General features: G+C 47.4%; 1 protein-coding gene across 2 annotated transcripts; it reads left to right on the top strand.

Annotated features, from left to right (window-relative positions):
- PPIE (peptidylprolyl isomerase E) lies at positions 1-17,962 on the top strand. Of its 2 annotated transcripts, XM_066375943.1 has the most exons (11): positions 169-256; positions 354-514; positions 1,100-1,198; positions 3,226-3,269; positions 3,759-3,785; positions 5,245-5,326; positions 5,836-5,936; positions 8,244-8,367; positions 12,513-12,698; positions 17,242-17,384; positions 17,569-17,962. In XM_066375943.1, exons 2-11 carry the CDS (start codon positions 442-444, stop codon positions 17,635-17,637), a joined length of 948 nt encoding a protein of 315 aa, XP_066232040.1. In that variant the 5' UTR covers positions 169-256; positions 354-441; the 3' UTR covers positions 17,638-17,962. The 2 variants fall into 2 exon arrangements, with proteins under 2 accessions (XP_066232041.1, XP_066232040.1); XM_066375944.1 differs by lacking the exons at positions 169-256; positions 354-514 and adding an exon at positions 1-67 and having other exon boundaries at positions 17,569-17,960.
- Positions 17,963-19,244: the final 1,282 nt, after the last annotated feature.

Genomic DNA, 19,244 nt, shown 5'->3' on the forward strand with positions numbered 1-19,244 from the left:
GCGAGGCGGCTTCCGGACGCACAGCGCGGGAGCAAGATGGCCACTACCAAGCGTGTGCTGTACGTGGGTGAGCAGGCGCAGGTGCCAGGCGGCGTCTGGGCGAACTGATCAGAGTGGGTCCGCGCGTGGGACTGGACGCGGAGGGTGGCGAGGAGCTGTCTAGGCGAGATCTATGGTGGTATTGCTTTGCTTCAGGGTGTTAGCCCGAGACGTAGAGATCTTTCTGGCTCCTTCCAAGCCCGCTAAATTCGAACAGGTACCCTTTCACCTCCTGGATCCCGGAGGAGTGGTGGAGGAATATTGTGGGCCTCCAGATCCTCGCGCCCATTCATTTTACAAACGTTCACTTGCAGCAATGGCTCAGCCCTGGCTCCTGCCCCAGTGGATGGGGTCCTCTGACTAGCCAGGTGGAAGTGAGAATAACTTAAGTCGCACAGCTTGATGAGCACTTTGGTGGGGACGGACGATGACATGGGCCTGGGTGAGAGGAGAAATGATCCCTCCGTCTGGAGAGGTGATAACAAACTCGGAATGCGGTGACGCTTTACCTGATAATCCGGATTTAACCAGGTAGCCAGAATAAAGGCCAGTGTATTTACTGAAAGGGAGCAACGAGAGCAAAGCCCAAAGGTGTGAAATAGCCTTACACTTGTGAGCAAGTGGGTCATTTTATGGAAACCCAGAGAATTGGGGAAGCAGAGGGGAAAGGGCTGACGAGGTGGGCAGGGCTCCAGTTATGAAGAGCCTGCTAAGGAGTTTGTACTTTATCTTGAGGACAGTAAGTAACCTTTGAAAGGGTTTAATCAGGGAAGTGATGGGTTAAAATCTGCAGGTTCCCCGGATCATTCCAGTTGGCTGTGTGGAGGAGAGTGAGATCAGTTAAGAAGCTGTTGCAGTAATTCTCGGGCTAGATGAGGGTCTGCAGGAAGGGGGAGGAGAGCAGTGTTTTTCATAAGTATGGGTGAGGAAGCAGATGACTGCTCCCAAAAGACTGGATGAAACAGTGCCTCCCCATAGCTATTGGATGCTAACTGAGCTGCAGGGACTTCTCAAAAGAGTTAAAGGACAGTGGCTCAGAAGGCCCTTGCCTTATTTGCAGGTGGACTTGCAGAGGAGGTGGACGACAAAGTTCTTCATGCTGCTTTTATTCCTTTTGGAGACATTACAGATATTCAGATTCCTCTGGATTATGAAACAGGTGAGTCCTTTTATTGTCTCTTGTGGTCAAAATCCTCCTACTTGGAAAAGAACTTTAAGAAAAATTTAAAGTCTTATCTGACTGGTGGTGATGCAGTGGATAGAGTGTTGACCCTGGCGTTGAGGATCCAAGTTCAAAGGTTGCCGGCTTGAGCGTGGACTCATCTGGCTTTAGCACAGGCTCACCAGCTTGAGCGTGGGGTCGCTGGCTTGAGCTTGGGCTCATAAACATGACCCCATAGTCGCTGGCTTGAAGCCCAAGGTCACTAGCTTGATCCCAAGGTCACTGACTTGAGTAAAGGGTAACTGGCTAAGCTGGATTCCCCCTCCCCCAGTCAAGGCACATATGAGAAGCAATCAATGAACAACTAAAGTGCTGCAACTACAAATTGATGCTTCTCATCTCTCTCCTTTCCTGTCTCTTTCTCTCTCACTAAAACAAAAAACATATAAATAAAAGACAAATGTTAAGTCTTATCACAGTATATTATATGGTAGGTTTGTAGGAAAGGTCTCCTGGAGGATGCCTAGTAGGGCAGCATGACAGTGATCTTGATGCAGAAGGAACGTTCTGAGGCTTGTGTTTGTGAACTGTGACATAACTCTGCAGAGGCTCTTGTCTGTTGGGTTTGGGATAAAACAATTTTCAATAGCCCAGTAGGAAGATAGATTTTTGAGCTACATGGGGCTCAAAAATGGACATGACTGTTGTTTCAAACTATCTACTGGGTACCCCCCCACACCTGCTCCCTTCTTGGCAGCTGTGCTATTAATCAGGGCATCAGGAAAGTCTCGCCCTAATGATGGAGGCTTGGCCTTTGTGTACCTGGGTAAGTTTTCCTTTAATAGATATCACAGTGATAGTTCAGTTTTCTATTTTACTTCTGTTGTCATTTTTAAGATTGGAGTTTTAGGCCCAGCTCTGTTATCAGCCCTGCATGGTTGTTGCAAGGTCTTTAAACTCTCTGGCCTGGGATCTTTATCTGTTAAAAAACAAGGTTAGCTGACTGGTGGTGGAACAGTAGATAGAGCAAGGGTCGGGAACCTATGGCTTGCAAGCCAGATGTGGCTCTTTTGATGGCTGCATCTGGCTCGCAGACAAATCTTTAATAAAATAATAACGTTAAAAAAAACATTCTATGTATTACAATCCACTCATTTCCTACGGCTCATGTTCATGGTTGCAAGTGGCTGGAGCCAATCACAGCTGTCCTCCGGGACACCACCAAATTTTTATTGGATAATGCGTAAAGTACACGGGTAGATTGTATGGCTCTCACGGAATTACATTTTAAAATATGCAGCGTTCATGGCTCTCTCAGCCAAAAAGGTTCCCGACCCCTGAGATAGAGTGTTGACTCAGAATGCTGAAGTCATGGGTTCAAAACTCCAAGGTTGCAGGCTTGAGCTCAGGTTCTCCAGCTTGAGCATTGGCTTGTAGACATGATCCCAAGGTTGCCAGCTTAAGACCAAGGTTGCCGGCTTGAGCACGGGGTCCCTGGCACAGCTTGAACCCAAAGTACCATCTAAAAAAAAAGTTTATATTGATTCTCTGAGGTTAGTTTGTTAATTAAACTAACCCTGCTGTGCTTGGCCTTTTAGGTAGATTAGCATTTTCCTGAGGATAAAGAATGAGTATCCTTATCCAGGTTTTAGGATTCATGCTTTATATATAGTTATGATCAAAATGTATATTTGGAATGAGTAGGTTAAATAACTTTGTTTTTTTAGTCACCTTGCAGGCAAAGGGTAAGGTTTTAATTTGGCTTTGGTAAAAGAATTGAATGATTATTTAAAGATTAAAAGTATAGTTCATTATTCAGCTAAGTTCACTAAAAAGCAAAGTTTAATATAGCTTAAAATGTTTAAACTAGGAAGAATTGAGATTTCTTCTGACAGAAGGATTGGGTAGAATTTCTACTGTCTTGTCTGGATATGGCTGTGACTGGCTTTGCTTTCCTTGTGACCATCTGTTTCTTCCCATTGCCCTAAATGGTAATTACTTGTTTTTGTTTTCTCTCGTTTCAGAAAAGCACCGAGGATTTGCTTTTGTTGAATTCGAGTTGGCAGAGGTGAGAAAATGACCTGTTACCTATGTTTCAGCTTTGGCTTGTGATAGTGTTCTTACTGATTACAAAAGGGAGCTGTGCTCCATTTGGGTAGGTTTCTGGGCCTCATGCTGATGCTTCCAGAGGACAAGAGTGCTGTCTGAAGAAAAATTTGCTTCACCTAATCTAATTGTAGGCTGTGGTTAACACCGCAGAGCAGCCAGGTGCTGCCCCTAGCTCTGCCAGAGCCGCCCCAGCCCAGCTCACTGAGCCTTCTTGCCTGGCAGCACGGGTAATGATTTCTTACGCTTCCACTAGGTAGCAGATTGCTGTTCCACCTGCTCTAAAGTCAGCAGGAAGCGCTCTTTGGTAGACACACTCGCAACCTAGGCAGGAACCATAGCGGTGACTTCTTCCTGTTTTGATTTTTTGTGGGGTTACTTTGCTACTGAGTATAGGTTTAGACCCCACAAGAAGCTAAACTTGTGCCTTGTGCTTTGTCTTTCCCGGCAGGATGCTGCCGCAGCTATCGACAACATGGTACGGCTGGGAATCTTCATTCTTCCCGAAGTTGGTTTTGGTGGTACAGAGGGGTCCTTGTTCGGATATTGGTTTGTGAATCTCCAAAGTTACAAGGTTGCAAGGGGAAGGAAAAACGGTCATGGCGCGAAAATATTCACTGTGAATCACTTAGAAGATTAATCCTTATGCAAACATCCTTCCCCATTTAACAATGATATGAATCCTACTCATTCTTAGTGGCCAATCTCTCACTGACTACCCCATGCGTAGGATAATAAATTTGCAAACCCTGCGCAAACGGATGGCACTGTGAAATTTCTTATTTTGCGAAAGAGGCAGGATGTCATGAAGCGTTAGACCAGTTATTGAGAAGAAGTTGGCAAGGATAATGACAGGGTGTGCTGCTGATACAAATGTTCTGGAGAGGCCCTTGGGGAGAACTTTTGAGTGTTTGTGCCCTCTTTGAGATCCCTGTGATGTTCATATCAGATATAAAGAGCAAAGATGTCACATCATACTGTTGATAGAATTTCGTTGGAAAAAATACTGCAAATTAATCAGCACCCACTACATATTTGTTCTACAAATTCGTGCATAGTTAAACCTGAATTTGAACTGTAAGGAATTCATTATTTTTAGTTTCATCACAGTGAAGTCCCAGTCAAACCTCTTTTTCCTTTTCTTTTACCATGAGGTTTTCTTCACTGCTCTAAGTGGAAACACATTACGTGACCTTTCCTGGTACCGATTATCTTTGGATAGTAAGGTTCTCTTTTATTCCTGTTCTGTTACCCAGTCACCGAACATATTCCTTAGCTCAGAGAGAGATCGTTTCTCACCATTTCAGAGCTGATCTTGAATCTGAAGGTGAACTCAGGTACTTCGAAACTCTAGTTACCCTTATAACTGAACCCGGAGTTCCTGTTGGTGGCACGGTTTGCTGGCACTGAAAGGAAAGAGGTGCATGATGGCTCCAGGGAGGCAGTTTCCGGCAACCCACAGGCTGCTCTGGGCACAGAGCTTGCTGTTAGGGTCTCAGGGGTTAAAGGAGAACAAATCAGAAGCATGTCTCAGAGGTGTCAGAAGGAAATAGAGAACTCTGACTCTTACAACCCAATAGAGGTTTTTGTTTGTTTTTACAGAGACAGAGAGAGGGATAGACAGGGACAGAGAGATGAGAAGCATCAATCATTAGTTTTTCGTTGCGCATTGCAACACCTTAATTGTTCATTGATTGCTTTCTCATACGTGCCTTGACCGCGGGCCTTCAGCAGACCGAGTAACCCCTTGCTTGAGCCAGCGACCTTGGGTCCAAGCTGGTGAGCTTTGCTCAAACCAGATGAGCCCTCGCTCAAGCTGGCAACCTTGGGGTCTCGAACCTGGGTCCTCTGCCTCCCAGTCCGACGCTCTATCCACTGCGCCACCGCCCGGTCAGGCCCCAATAGAGTTTAACCAGCTGAGTTTTCAATCTTTCCAGAATGAATCTGAGCTCTTTGGACGGACAATTCGTGTCAATTTGGCCAAACCAATGAGGATTAAGGAAGGCTCTTCCAGACCAGGTGAGTGGGCGCCGCCACAGATTCCCCATCACATCTTCCAGTGTGGCCTTGGTTGTGTTTTTATCCCTCTTACATGGAAGTGGGCGCTGAGTGCCACTCCTGGTGGACAGGAATAGAGGATGGTTCTTGTTGATGAAGGGAATGTGCTGCCTCTGTGGGGAGTAAAAAGAGTTTGAGCTTCTTGGGGTGATTGTTTCCATCACAGAGAAACCCTGCCTGATCTCTTATCTTGCCCAGTTTCCTTGATCCCGGGGTATTTCACCACGGACTAGACCTGGGAAGACCGCATTTTTCCCTTGGATGTAGCTGCTTCCCTTAGCCCTGCTGAGAGCTGGACTCCAGGACCGACATTCCCATCGGGGAATTTCCTTACCCTTGGGCGTTCCCACAGCGGACTCCTGTGGCTGCGAGGACTGCACAGCCTGGTCCGCTTTGCTGACCGAAGCAGCTCAATAGCAGTTGGCTGATAGCATGGATCTCCTCACATTTGTTTGATTTTTGCCCTTCAGTTTGGTCGGATGATGACTGGCTGAAGAAGTTCTCTGGGAAGACTCTGGAAGAGAACAGAGAGGAAGAGGGGGCGGAGCCTCCCAAAGCCGAAATGCAGGAGGTGAGAGCGGAGGCCAGGCCGTGCTTCTGGAGCAGAGGCTGCCTTCCACAGGCTTCTTTTTAAGTTTTATGGAAATTTGAAAACACATATACAAAGGCAGAGAGAATGAAAAATGAACTCTTAGTACTTTGGTGAAGGCGGTATTGCGTGAACTAAAGAGAAGCCATAAGCCTCTCATCCTTGTGCTCTGGGTAATGAACTTGTCAGCCCCTTAGCTCAGGTTAGGTACTGATTTGTGATTGGCAGCTGACGAGGAGGAAGGCCACCATGAGAAAGGGTAGTGAGTCCTCCTCATCACTCCTGGTCAGCCCTCTGCCTTCACTGAAGCATTTGACAACAGGCTCACGGTAATTCTGTTCTTGCCCTGACACAGGAGAGGCAGGACAGGGCAGTGGTACCATCCCTGCGGTCTCTACACAGGTTTCAGGTTCTCCTTCCTCGGGGAAGCCCACCTTGGCACCTTCTCCTGGTTCTCAGCATGCAGCGTTCCTCTCTGATCACTGCTTCCCCGGCTTCTTTCCTCCCCTCGTGAATATTGCTTCTTTCTTGGCTCATGGCATCACTCTCTTCTTCTGGCCAAAGAAGTAGCAGTCAGTCTGATCTTTCACAACCTCTACTGTGCTGTTAACTTTCATTGTCTCTATTTGTAGCGTTGAGCTTCAGGCATTGTGCTGCACGTCTCACAAGTAGCTTCAAGTTGCCTAAAATAGGTGCTCTCGCTTCCCCAATCCTGTTCTTCCTGTATTCTCCAGCTTGTTAAGTTGCCACCATCCATCCACACGTGGACCTAAGCCAAAAATTTGGATATCTTGTAAAGCAGAGCATGTAAAGGGCCCTCACAGTCAAGGAATAACCCTAGATCATCTAGACCCCTCTTTAAAATAGACGGCATATCGTCATATCCTCCTAGTCGTTCTCTTACATCTTCCTGAATCCTTCCTCCCTGATTGTCCCATCGTTCTAATTTAGCCTCTCATCTCATTTGAGTGATTCCAGTAGCTCCCTAAGTAGTCTTCTGGCTGGAGTGCTTTCTCCTTCCGTCTTTCATAAAGGCTCGAACTATCTTTTTAAAGCACAAGACCAATCATCTGACTCGCCTGCGGAGAGCTTTTCTGTGTCTCTCCATCACCTGTCTCATGGGAAAAAGTCCAAGAGGGACTCTCCAAGTTCTTGACCCTGCCCCCCTCTGTGGTCTCAGTTCCCCTCTGGACGTTACAGCCCCCGCCTTGAAGCTCTTGGTAAAACCAGCCTCTGCATTTCCCGCTATGTCTTTGCTTTTGTACAGTCTACTCAAGTGCTTACAGTATTGCCTTTCCCCTTCTAGGCAGTGAACTGTGAGGATATTATGCATCTCGTTAAGAAACGTCAGGTGGGGTAAGGTGATTAAGAGCAGCGACTGGGTGGGTGGTGTGCGTGGTTTAGGTTTAAATTCCAGCGTTACCACTTACCACCTTTGTGACCTTGAGCAAGTTACTGAACTTCATTGTGCCTTGGTTCCCCCACCTATAAGATGAGAATAGTGGGGCTCCTGATCCCATAGATGGTTATGAGGACTAGATGCACTAATGTACATAAAACATTTAGAATAGTGTTCTGTATGTGGCAGGTGCTGTGGGAGTATTTGCTGCTACTACTGTGTTGCTACTGTTGTTAGCAGAAGTGATAGTAATAGTCTCCTAGGTACATATGTTAAACTGATCCGCAGACAAGTTACAAACCTTTGACTTTTCTCTTTGGAACAAATGTGACGGCCGTATTACACGTCTTGTCCTCTGTTTAGCTTTGTTGACTTGGGTAAAAAACAAGGCCCCCTCAACCTCCTCCATTGTCTTCTGAGCACTTAGGCCCAAGCCAGTGGGCTGCCCTCCTTGCTTCCATTGTAGACAGCCTTTGGATACACAGGGCTGAGCATAGAATGAGGGGATAGTGTTACATAAATGGGTCCGTTTAATTGGAGTAAGGTGGGTGGGCTTGAGCTGGGTGTGTGGGTGTTGAGAGTTGTTTTGGGCCAGAACAGTTACTCTGTTACCGCAGGGAAGGTGAAACAGGTTGATGTGTCTGAGGGCGAGTGTGAGGAGTAACGTGCCAGCAGGGTGGGGCTCGAGTTAGATGGCACTGAGGCCTCCTGTCACTAGGTGTCCAGCTGGGGGCTGTGGCCGTAGCCTCTGCCCGAGGCCTTCCCTGTCCACACCTGGCTCCAGTCCGCACACTGCAGTTGGGTTCTGGGTGCGTATTCAGAAGAACACTGGTTCTCCTACTCGGGGAGTCAGGGAGTTCTTCTAACCTGGTGATTTCCTCTGCACCTAGGGAGAGCTCACCACGAAAAAGGCTCGGTCAAATCCTCAGGTGTACATGGACATCAAGATCGGGAACAAGCCAGCCGGCCGCATCCAGATGCTCCTGCGTTCAGACGTCGTTCCCATGACAGCAGGTGAGCAGGGCTCCGCTCAGGACCGCCAGGAAGCTGGTGGGTGAGCAGTGAGCCTTCCCAGGGTTCTCCGCTGCGTCAGTTCTGGTGCCCTTGACAGTGATCCTGACCTGAGTAGTTTTGATCCAGAAATCTAGTAACAGATGAGTCAGAGCAGCTGTTTTTGAGGCATTATATTTAAAACTTAAGTCCTTTTATCCTTTCCTCGTCTAGTCTTCGCTAGAAGTAACTATTAACTAAGTTTGAGTATTCATTCTTTCCAGTTTGTTAAATATTGACTTCTATTTGTTCTTTCTTAATCTAAATTTTGTTATATAAACATACAGATTTAAAAATCAACTTCACATGCTTGTTTTGATAAAACAGCAATTCCCTGTGCTGTCCTGCCATTCTGCCCTATCACTAACATTGTTTTCTGTTCCTCAGGGGCAGGCAATTTCAACTCTTATTGACATTTCATTTTATTTCCATATTAGTAGATAACAGGTTTATCTTGCTACTTCCTGGTTTTTTCATGAGAGAAGGGAAGATAGACAGACTCCCACATGTGCCCCCACCAGAATACACCTGGCAACCCTCGTCTGGGACTGATGCTCTGCCCATTTGGGGCCCATGCTCACAACTGAGTTATTTTTAGCTCCTGGGGCTGAGGCTCCAAGGAGCCATCCTCAGCACCCTGGGCCAATGCACTGGAACCAATCGAGCCACTGGCTGCAGGAGCAGAAGAGAGAGAAGTGGGAGAGGGAGGGATGAAGAAGCAGATGGTCACTTCTCCTGTGTGCCCTGACCAGTAATCGAACCTGGGACATCCACACATCGGGCTGATGTTCTATTACTGAGCCAACTGGCCAAGAAGGCCTTCCCTGGAAATCTTAATTGTCTTGCTTTCACATTTGCTTAGTCCTCCATGCATTTATTCCTGATTCTCTGCCAATTTCTCCAGACTGTATGAATCTCTCATAATGCTCATCATATCAGATATTCCATCAATTTCACTCTCGGGTAGCTCCTCCTCGGAGCCTTGGGACGTGCTCCAGCCTGGCCCCGTTGCTTTCCAGGCCCACTGCATAGCTATTGTCATGGGGCCTCCTATTTTCATGTCTTATGTTACTATCTCTGTTTTCTTCTTTTTTGGTTTACGCCCTTATTTCAATAGAGGACATAATTCTGTAGCTTCTGCAGAAAAGCGCTTGGGAGGCAAATTCTTTCAGACTGATGTCTGAAAATGTCTACCTTCCCACTTGATTGGTAGGTAGGGTGTAGATTCTAGGGAAGGCTAATGCCGTTCTGATGCTTGGTCCTTCATACAAAACCCCTTTCTTTTCCTGTCTAGAGCTATGCTGTCCAGTATGGTCGTCATTAGCCACATGTGACTATTTAAATTTAATTAGATGACACTAGTCAAGTGCTTAATAACATTAGATAATGCTGGCTTTCAACCAGATTTACTGTTTTTAGAACTACCTTCACCCTTGTATCTGAACTTTTGGTGTTTCTGCAGCATAAATTGAGTTGCTTCTCGGCTTTACCAGTTTAATTAAGATTCAGCTTTCTTAGGTCTATTATATCAGTTATGACTCATCTATTTGTTTTCAAGCTTTCAAAAAAAATTTTGTTGCTGTTGTCTCTTCTCTCTTTTCTTTTTCATTTTATCCATTTTTAAGTGTATAATTCAGTGGCATTAATTGCAATCACAATGTGTACAAGCATCACCAGTATCTATTTTCAAATATTTTTCATTACCCCAAACAAACTCTGTACCCACTGGACAAGAACTCCCCATTCACCTCTCCCCCAGCTCCTGGAAACCTCTGATCTACTCTCTCTCTCTCTCTCTCTGGATCTGCCTATTCTTGATATTTCATATTAATATTAATAGAATCGTAATAGTTATCCTTTTGTGTCTGGCTTATCTCACTTAGCATAATGTTTTCAAGTGTCGTCTGTGCCATAACCTGTGTCAGTACTGCACTCATTTTTATGGCCAAACAGTACCATGTTTTGTTTACCCATTCCTTTGTTGATGGACACTTGAACACTGCCTCCACTTTCTGGCTATTGTGAGTAATGCTGCTATGAATGTTCATAATACTCATTTGTGTTTAAATCCTTGTTTTCAATTTTTGAGGGTATATAAGAGTGGAAATGCTAGATCATAAAGTTATTTATATTTAACTTTTTTTTTAGCACGCAATAGAGACAGGAAGGAAGAGAGCTGAGAAGCACTAACTCATAATTGCAGCACTTTAGTTGTTCATTGATTGTTTTTTCATATGTGCCTTGATTGAGGGCTCCAGCCAAGTCAACGACCCCTTGCTCAAGCCAGTGACCATAGGATCATGTCTATGATCCCACATTCAAGCCAGTGGCCCCGTGCCCAAGCCCGCGACCTCAGGGTTTTGAAACTGGGTCCTCAGCATCCCAGGTTGATTCTCTATCCACTGTGCCACCACCTGGTCAGGCATTATGTTTAACTTTTTGAGGAACTGCCAAACTGTCGCAGCTGCACCGTGTTACATTTCACCAGCAATGGATAAGGATCCCAAATTCTCCACAGCCTTACCAACACTTGTTATTTTTTGTTTATCTTAACCATCCTAGTAGATGTGAAGTGGTATTTCATTATGGTTTTAACATTTCCCTGATGAATAATGTTGAACATCTATTTATGTGCTTTATTGGCCATCTGTTTATCTTCTTTGCGGAAATATCTATTTCAATGTCTTGCCCATTTATTAACTGAGCTTTTGGGCTTTTATTTAGTTATATATTTTGGATATTAAATCCTTATCAGATACGATTTACAAATATTTTCTCCCATTGTATGGGTTGCCTTTTCACTCTTATGAGTGTCCTTTGATGCATAAAAGTTTTTAATTTTGATGAAGTCTAACATCCATATTTTTTCTCTTATCAGCACTTTTCAGTGTCATATTTAAGAAACAGTTGCCAAATCCAAAGTCACTAAGACTTGCCCCTGTGTTTTCTTCTAAGATTCTGTTTGGTTTTTCCTTTAAAAAATTACTTTGCCACCGCCTGACCAGGTGGTGGCACAGTGGATAGAACGTCGGACTGGGATGTGGAAGGACCCAGGTTCAAGACCCCGAGGTCACCAGCTTGAGCGCGGGCTCATCTGGTTTGAGCAAAAAGCTCACCAGCTTGGACCCAAGGTCTCTGGCTCGAGCAAGGGGTTACTTGGTCTGCTGAAGGCCCACGGTCAAGGCACATATGAGAAAGCAATCAATGAACAACTAAGGTGTCGCAATGAAAAACTGATGATTGATGCTTCTCATCTCTCTCCATTCCTGTCTGTCTGTCCCTATCTATCCCTCTCTCTGACTCTCTCTCTGTCCCTGTAAAAAAAAAAAAAATTACTTTGCCACCACCTGACCTGTGGTGGTGTAGTGGATAAAGCATCAACCTAGAATGCTGAGTTCATCAGTTCGAAACTCAGGGCTTGCGAGTCAAGGCACATATGAGAGGCAACTACAAGCTGATGCTTCCCATTCCTGCCCCCCACCTCTGTCTCTCCCCTCTCTCTAAAACTAATAAATAAAATCCTAAAAAATAAAATACTTTTACCACCTATCTAGTGTGGAGTGGAGCTAGAATTCCTGCCTCCTTTAGTCAGACTCCCTTGTAGTCCTTGAAGATGTCAGTATCACAAAACTTAAAATGAAAATTTAAGAAAATACAGTGGTCCCTCGTCGATCGTGGGGTTAGGTTCCAGAACCCCCCACGATAGGCAAAAACCACAAAGTAGAGACCTTATATTTATTTTATTATTTATGTATTTTTAAGGCTTTTTTTCAATTTAATATTCTTTTAATATGTTTTAATTAATATATTTTTTATTTTTTAATGTTTTTACTTTTTTAGGCTAGAAAATGCTTGTTTCACCACAAAAATAATTAAAATAAATACATAAAAATATCTATATATTGCAAAATCCCATGATATAGTGAAGAATTCACGATACAATATTAGATATATACAATTTAAAAATCCACGATGCAGTGAGACCGCGAAAAGTGAACCACGATGTGGCGAGGGACGACTGTATAGTTTTCCGATTCTAGATAGAGGCAGAGTGTTCGTTTGCTTGTTTTGTTTTTTAGCCTGAACACCTTTTCCTTTCTCAACCACAGAGAATTTCCGGTGCCTGTGCACCCATGAGAAGGGCTTTGGCTTCAAGGGCAGCAGCTTCCACCGCATCATCCCCCAGTTCATGTGCCAGGGCGGCGATTTCACGAACCACAACGGCACTGGGGGCAAGTCCATCTATGGGAAGAAGTTTGACGATGAGAACTTTATCCTCAAGCACACAGGACCAGGTGGGACCCGATCAATGGGTGGTGACGAGTGGGGCTGGGGCAGGCTAGCTGTGCAGGATGGAGCCATGCCCATCCCCCCACCATGTTCACACTGCCTGTAGCCTTGCTTTGATTCGTGGTCTGCTGTTAGCAACTTTTTCTCACTGCCTGACCCTCACTGCCCCCTCTCCCTATCAGACTTACCCTGTAAAAGATCTCAGTGGTTGCTCCCCCAGCAACTGGAGAAAAACACAGAACTGTACTGAGTGGTCCCACTTGAAGTTTACGAACACAGTTCTTCAGAGGAACCTGGTTCAGGCCTACTAGGTTTTCTTAGTTAATGCTCAGTCCCGGAGATGGCAGTTCCATACCTTCCTCACTCCTGAGGCCCGCACAGCGCCCTCGGCCTCAGCTGTGCGGCCCCGGGCATCTCTCCACATGCCTACTCTGACTTCCCTAGAGTACAGGGAGGAGCTATCTCCTGCAGCCATCCCCTCTCCCCTACTCAGGGACCTGGCTTCTCAATTGTTCCCACCTCTACTCTGCCTTGCTGCCTTGTGTACTCCATTCCCCTGCTCTGCCAGAGAGCTCATCAACGTAAAAACGTGGTATCAATCAGAAATCACCCTTTGACTCATGTCCCCTCCCTCAGCTCTCACCCAGGCCTCTGGTCCCCTTTCTAAACAAAACTTCTTGAAAGTTGTGTAGACCCCCTGCTTCCTATTCTCTCTGTACTCCTCCAGCCCCACCTGTCCACTCTCAGAGATGCCAACAGCCAGGTCTGGCCCCTCTTCCTCCTCCCAGCAGCACTGCACGGCTCACCCATGCCCCTGAATCGTTCTGCACTTGGCTGCAGCACTCTCCTCCCTCTTCTAGTTTTCATTTTACCTAATTGGCTCCTTTTTCTCAGTCTCTGCTGTCTCCTCTTCCTGACCCCTAAAAATAGACGTAGCTCAGAGCTTGGTCTTTTTTGTTCTCCATAGAAGTCTGGTGCCCGTTGCCCCCTTTTTCTAACTGATCGTTTGCAGTACCCTTCACTGTGCTGAGGCAGAATTCATGGATGCTATATCCTGCCTACCCACAAAATTGTTTTAAAAATCAAATTTAAGCTACCACCCCCAAATCAGTAATATTCTAAACTAATAGAACATCAAAGGAAAATAAGTTGTAGTATAATCTGGGTTTCCATATGTTCAAGCACAGCTATACCAGATGACAGTGAATTGTTCAGGTGCAGCAACTAGAATGCAGGTGGGCATGTGGACCAGCAGCTTGGACACCATGAGCAATACTGCTTCTGGTGACATGATTTTGTGGATTGGTGAATACAGTTGGTTAAATTCTGACTTAAACAGCCTGACCAGGCGGTGGCACAGTGGATAGAGTGTCAGACTGGGATGCAGAGGACCCAGGTTCAAGACCCCAAGGTCGCCAGCTTGAGCACAGACTCATCTGGATTGAGCAAAACTCACCAGCTTGGACCCAAGGTTGCTGGCTCCAGCAAGGGGTTACTCTGTCTGCTGTAGGCCCGTGGTCAAGGCACATATGAGAAAGCAATCAATGAACAACTAAGGTGTCACATGAAAAACTGATGATTGATGCTTCTCATTTCTCTCTGTTCCTGTCTGTCTGTCCCTATCTATCCCTCTCTCTGACTCTCTCTCTCTCTGTAATAAAAAAAAAATAAAATTCTGACTTAAACAAAAAACAGTATTCTCTTGATTTACATAGTAGTTGCACATAACAACTTTGGGGTTAGATGTGTAATGGAATTGGGTTTTAGGTACAGATAGTGGTAAAAAGACCATCCACCCATACCCATGTCTGGTAGGACATTTGACAGTTCTTTATTGGGTGGGACTGCAAAATATCTAGCATTTTAGACCGCCTCCCACTAATGCCAGTAGCACTCTTTTTGGCCAGAGGCCGCCACCATTGTGGCCATGCACATGCAGGTTCTCATTGGATTCGGGCAGACAGTAAAGAAACAGTGGAGCCAAAAAATGGTGAGCCATTCCTTTATTGTAGTCTCATACCGGCCGATGAGCAAACACACAGGGAAAGTAGTTCCCTTTCATTCAGGGCTCCCAAAGCCACTGACACATTATCTGGTTCCACAACCAGGAGAATCTTCTCCGGTTTCTCCTAGAATCAAAGGCCTCACCAGTCTCGGCGGAGCTCGCAAAGCCTCTCAGCTCTGGTTCCCCGTCTGCACACTTTCTCACTTCTCTGCTGACATAGCTTCTTCCTCAGCAGGCTGCTTTCTCTCCTCTCTCACTCTGTAAACATGGCTTCTTTCTTCCTTCCTTCCTCCCTTCTTCCCTTCTTCCCTCCCTTCCTTTCTTCCGTTCTCCTTCCCTCCCTCTTCTCTCTAAAACAGGCTGGGGGCAATTAAAAATCCTCCCCCAGCAAACATTAGCAAAACAATGGCCTTTCCCAAGCAGGAAGGTAATTTGCGATTTCACAGATCACATATACCTGGCGCTGCCCAGCCCCCAATGCAAACTATGTATTAAATATAAGCGAACAAACATAAAAATCATTTTACAAACTTATTCCACCAACACACTCCATAATACACACTGATAATTAAAAACATTTAAATTTCCAAAGGGCCTCTAGGAACAGGACCAACCCCATTAAGAACCACTGGCCAAGGCAAACATCCGGTTCCCCGGGCTTTCAGTCATGTCTCCGATTCTCCTCCCACACATCCGTCTCCAGGCCGATCTCTCCCTGTCCTCTCCCCTTGGAGCCCCCATGGCCTCTCCTGCCCAACAACAATCTTCTCCCCAAACTTTTCCTCCGGTCTTCCTGTATCAGTCAGTGACACCACCATCCACCCAGCCACTAAGTCAGAAACTCAGGACTCACCCTGGACCCCTCTCCTCTCACCCGTGTGTCAGATGCTTCTGTCTTCAGTCACCTCCTGGTCCGGCTGCTCTCCACCCTCCTCCACAGCCAGGTGCCCAAGCTCACCTCTGGTTCCACTCTCGCCTTTTCCCCGTTGTGGCACGGCAAGAGGAGTCAGAGCGGTCCCTCTAATGGAAAACCAGTCACATCCTTCTGCTGACAGCCCTCCGGGGCCGCATGGCCTGTGGGATCCAGCCCAGCAGGGCCGCCCCTCCCCCAGCTCCCTGACCTGCTCCCTCTGTGTCCCCACCGTCCCCACCGTCCCCACCGCAGCCTCGCTGTTCCTCACACCCCAGAGCTCGCTCCCCTTGGGTCTCAGCAGGTGCTGCTTCCTGTCTGGAGCGTCTTCCTCCAGTTTCCACAGGGTTCACCCCCACCTCCTTCAGGTGTCACACGTGTCACTGCGTCCGAGGGACTCACCCTGACCTCCCTCTCTAAACGGGCTTCCTGCCACCTCACTCTTCTGTTAAGTCCGTTTCCGTTACCCACTTACTACCTGAAATTATGTTATAATTCATTCACTTATTTTCTGTCTCCCTTCTGAGAACCTTGGCCTCAGGAGGGCAGGACGCAGACTGTCTTTCACCGTTGTGTTCTGGAACAGTGTCTGACACATAGTAAACGCACAATGAGTATTAGGATTTTTTTTTTGAGAGAGAGAAAGGGAGAGGGATGAGAAACATCGAGTCCTAGTTACATCACTTTAGTTGTTCATTGATTGCTTCTCATATGTGCCTTGATCGGGGGGCTCAAGCCAAGCCGTGACCCCTTGCTGCAGCTAGTGACCTTGAGCTCGTGGATGCTTTCAAGTCAGTGACTTTGGGGTTTCAAACCTGGGACCTGAGCATCCCAGGTCAATGCTCTATCCACTGCGCCACCACTGGCCAGGTGAGTAGTGTATTTGAATATTTAAAGCAGGTGTTCATAGGGCTGGTCTGTGTGTCAGACTCCCTGCTCTGCTCTGAGAGTGGAATGGGACTTGGTCGCCGCCCACAGGGAGCACACAGTGCGGAGGCCCAGTGTGAGGAGTGGGCCTTCTCTCCGCCGCAGGCGAGCTACAGCTCCTCGTGCTGCACCGCTCAGCCCGACACCTGGGCCTCCTAGACTAACGTCAGATGTCTCCTCTAGAGAGCCTCCGTGATCGTGCCACAGCACTCATCACTCTCCCCACCCCGTCTCCTATGTGGCTGCCCCTTGTGCCTCCATTCCCTGCGTCACTGGGCTTCACTCTGTCATGGCTGTCATAGCACAGTTCTCTGCTGAGTGACTCTTCCACTAGACTGAGTTCCACCAGAGCTGGGACAGTGTCCCCAGGGCTCAACGGGCATCTGGTTACAAAGTAGACAATAATTATTTCCTGAGTGGTGAATGAATAAAAGGACAAACCAGTATGAAATGATTGAAACAACCCTGCTCACCATTTCACTGTCAGTTAAGTGGAAGGCAGATCGCATGGTCTGTCCACCCCAGAGTCTGCCTGGCTGAGGAGCCGCTGTGGAGGGAGTGCACCTGCTGGTTCCCACTTTTTTTTTTCTTTTTCTTTAGAAATTAAATGTAATGGGGTGACATTGATCAATGAGTACATAGGTTTCAGGTGAACGTCTCTATAGCATTTGAACTGTTGATTGCATTGTGTGCCCATCACCCAAAGGTCTGCTTTCTATGGCCAACTCCGGCCCAAACACCAACGGCTCCCAGTTCTTCCTGACGTGTGACAAGACAGACTGGCTGGATGGCAAGCACGTGGTGTTTGGGGAGATCACGGAAGGCCTGGATGTCTTGCGGCAGATTGAGGTGGGTGACTGCCCAGACCCTTGGTGCACAGCCCTGTGGGACAATGGGAGCAGGTGTCCTGTGGCCTGGAGAGAGGGGCTCAGCTGCTCAGGTTGGGAGTGGGAGGCGGGATGGGTGTCCCTGAGTCTCCCTTTAATCCTTACCCTCCCTCCCTGGTTTTTTCTCTTCTGTTCTGCCCACAAAGGCCCAGGGAAGCAAGGATGGAAAGCCAAAGGAGAAGGTGATCATCTCCGACTGTGGGGAGTATGTGTGAGGGGCTTTCTGCAGTGCCCCTGCGCATCCAGGACCAGCAGCCCCGGGGACCCAGCACTTAAGTGGGTCTGTGTCATGGCCCGTCTCGGGGTCCACTTGGAGCAGCCCCTTGGCAGGCACGGCCAGGGCTTCCTCTGGCTCTTTGCCAAGCATGGCCGTGGGCCCAGGAGCTGGCACAGGTGCTACCCTGCCCACCATGGATGGCTGTGCATATCCTTTCTACGCCTTCGCTGCCAGGGCCTCTCCTGGACCCACAAGTGTAGCTTCTGGACGTTTATTTTACCAGATACAGTAAATTTCAGAAAAAACTGATGACTTCAGTCTTTTTCTCTCTTGAAGATTTCAACTGATTGTACGAGGCCCACCCACATTATGGAGGGTATCTGCTTTATTTCAGCTCTTATTTAAATGTTAATCACATCTGAAATATACCTTCACTGCAACATCTGGACAGGTGTTTGACAAAAAACTGGATACTGTGACCTATCCAAGTTGACACATAAAATTAGCCAGCACAGTCCCCAAAATATTTACCACCTGAACCTTTATAGAAAGTTTGTTGACCCCTGAATGAGACAAGTGGTCCCTTCCCAGGCTGAGCTCACAGTCTGGCCCCACTGTGTGCAGCCACTGCTTAGAACCAAGTTGGGCTGGCTTCTCTCCACTCCCCTTCCCTATTCTGGTAGGCCAGGTGGCTTTAAAGACCCCTCCACTGCAGAAGGCTCTGAGCAGGACTGAGCCCTGTAGCCCCACCATTCAGAAGCTGCTGGGCTGGGTTATTTAATCTTGAGCCCTGGACGAGCCAGGAGGCCCTGGGATCCTAGGACAGCTCCTGCTGAGGGGAGAAGACACTCTGGATCCCAGATCTCAGGTGGACTTCCAGCTTTCAGCTGAGCTCCCTCTGCTGCAGTTTGCCAGGTTTCTGTCTCCTGGTGGCTGGGATTTACCATATGGTTTCCCCTGAGCCCCCAAAAGACCCCAAGCAGAGGGCCCCATCCGTCAGGGCACACCACAGCAGCTACAGATCCGTCACAGGCGTAGGCAGGCTTTAGTGAAGTGGGGATGATGGCAGCGACTTCAGGGCTTTTACAAAAACCAAGAAAGGATGCGTGTGAAGAATTGATACAGCCAGCCTCCCAAGAGCTGACTTGACTCCTGTGATGACCCTGCCACGTTCTGCTCTTCCCTGAAGGCTTAAGCAGGTTGAGACCAATTTGTCCTAAGATCATAAAGCTTAGCAAGTCTAGAGTCCTTGGGGACCACTCCCCTCCCGGGGGTCTACCACGGTGTCCACTGGCATCTCACTGTGTCCACACTGGAAACCTCTGCAGAGGTAAACCAAAGCTCAGGGGATATGACTGCAGAGGTCACCCAGGACAGTGTGGCAGAGCTGGGACCACAGCTTGACCTGTCTCCCACTCCTCAACATACTGAAGTCCTGGGAGGTTTACTGGGCTCTAGGCTCAGCCTATGGCGGGGGTGGCCAGGGATCTGACTGCCAGGCAGGAGGAAGGCCCCAGAGCCTCGGGAGCAGTAACCTGGTTACCCACTTCAGCTACTCAGCACAACACTGACCCCCATGGTTCGGGGTGGGGGGGTTCCAGTCTA

This window comes from Saccopteryx leptura, chromosome 3 (genome assembly GCF_036850995.1).
Source record: "Saccopteryx leptura isolate mSacLep1 chromosome 3, mSacLep1_pri_phased_curated, whole genome shotgun sequence".
NCBI classification, from domain to species: Eukaryota; Metazoa; Chordata; class Mammalia; order Chiroptera; family Emballonuridae; genus Saccopteryx; species Saccopteryx leptura.

Excerpts from the sequence above, each read along its gene's own strand:
- PPIE (XM_066375943.1), top strand. The coding sequence starts at position 442 with ATGAGCACTTTGGTGGGGACGGACGATGACATGGGCCTGGGTGAGAGG. Across the intron at positions 515-1,099 it reads TGATCCCTCCGTCTGGAGAG|GTGGACTTGCAGAGGAGGTG; the intron begins GTGATAACAAAC and ends CCTTATTTGCAG. Across the intron at positions 8,368-12,512 it reads CGTCGTTCCCATGACAGCAG|AGAATTTCCGGTGCCTGTGC; the intron begins GTGAGCAGGGCT and ends TCTCAACCACAG.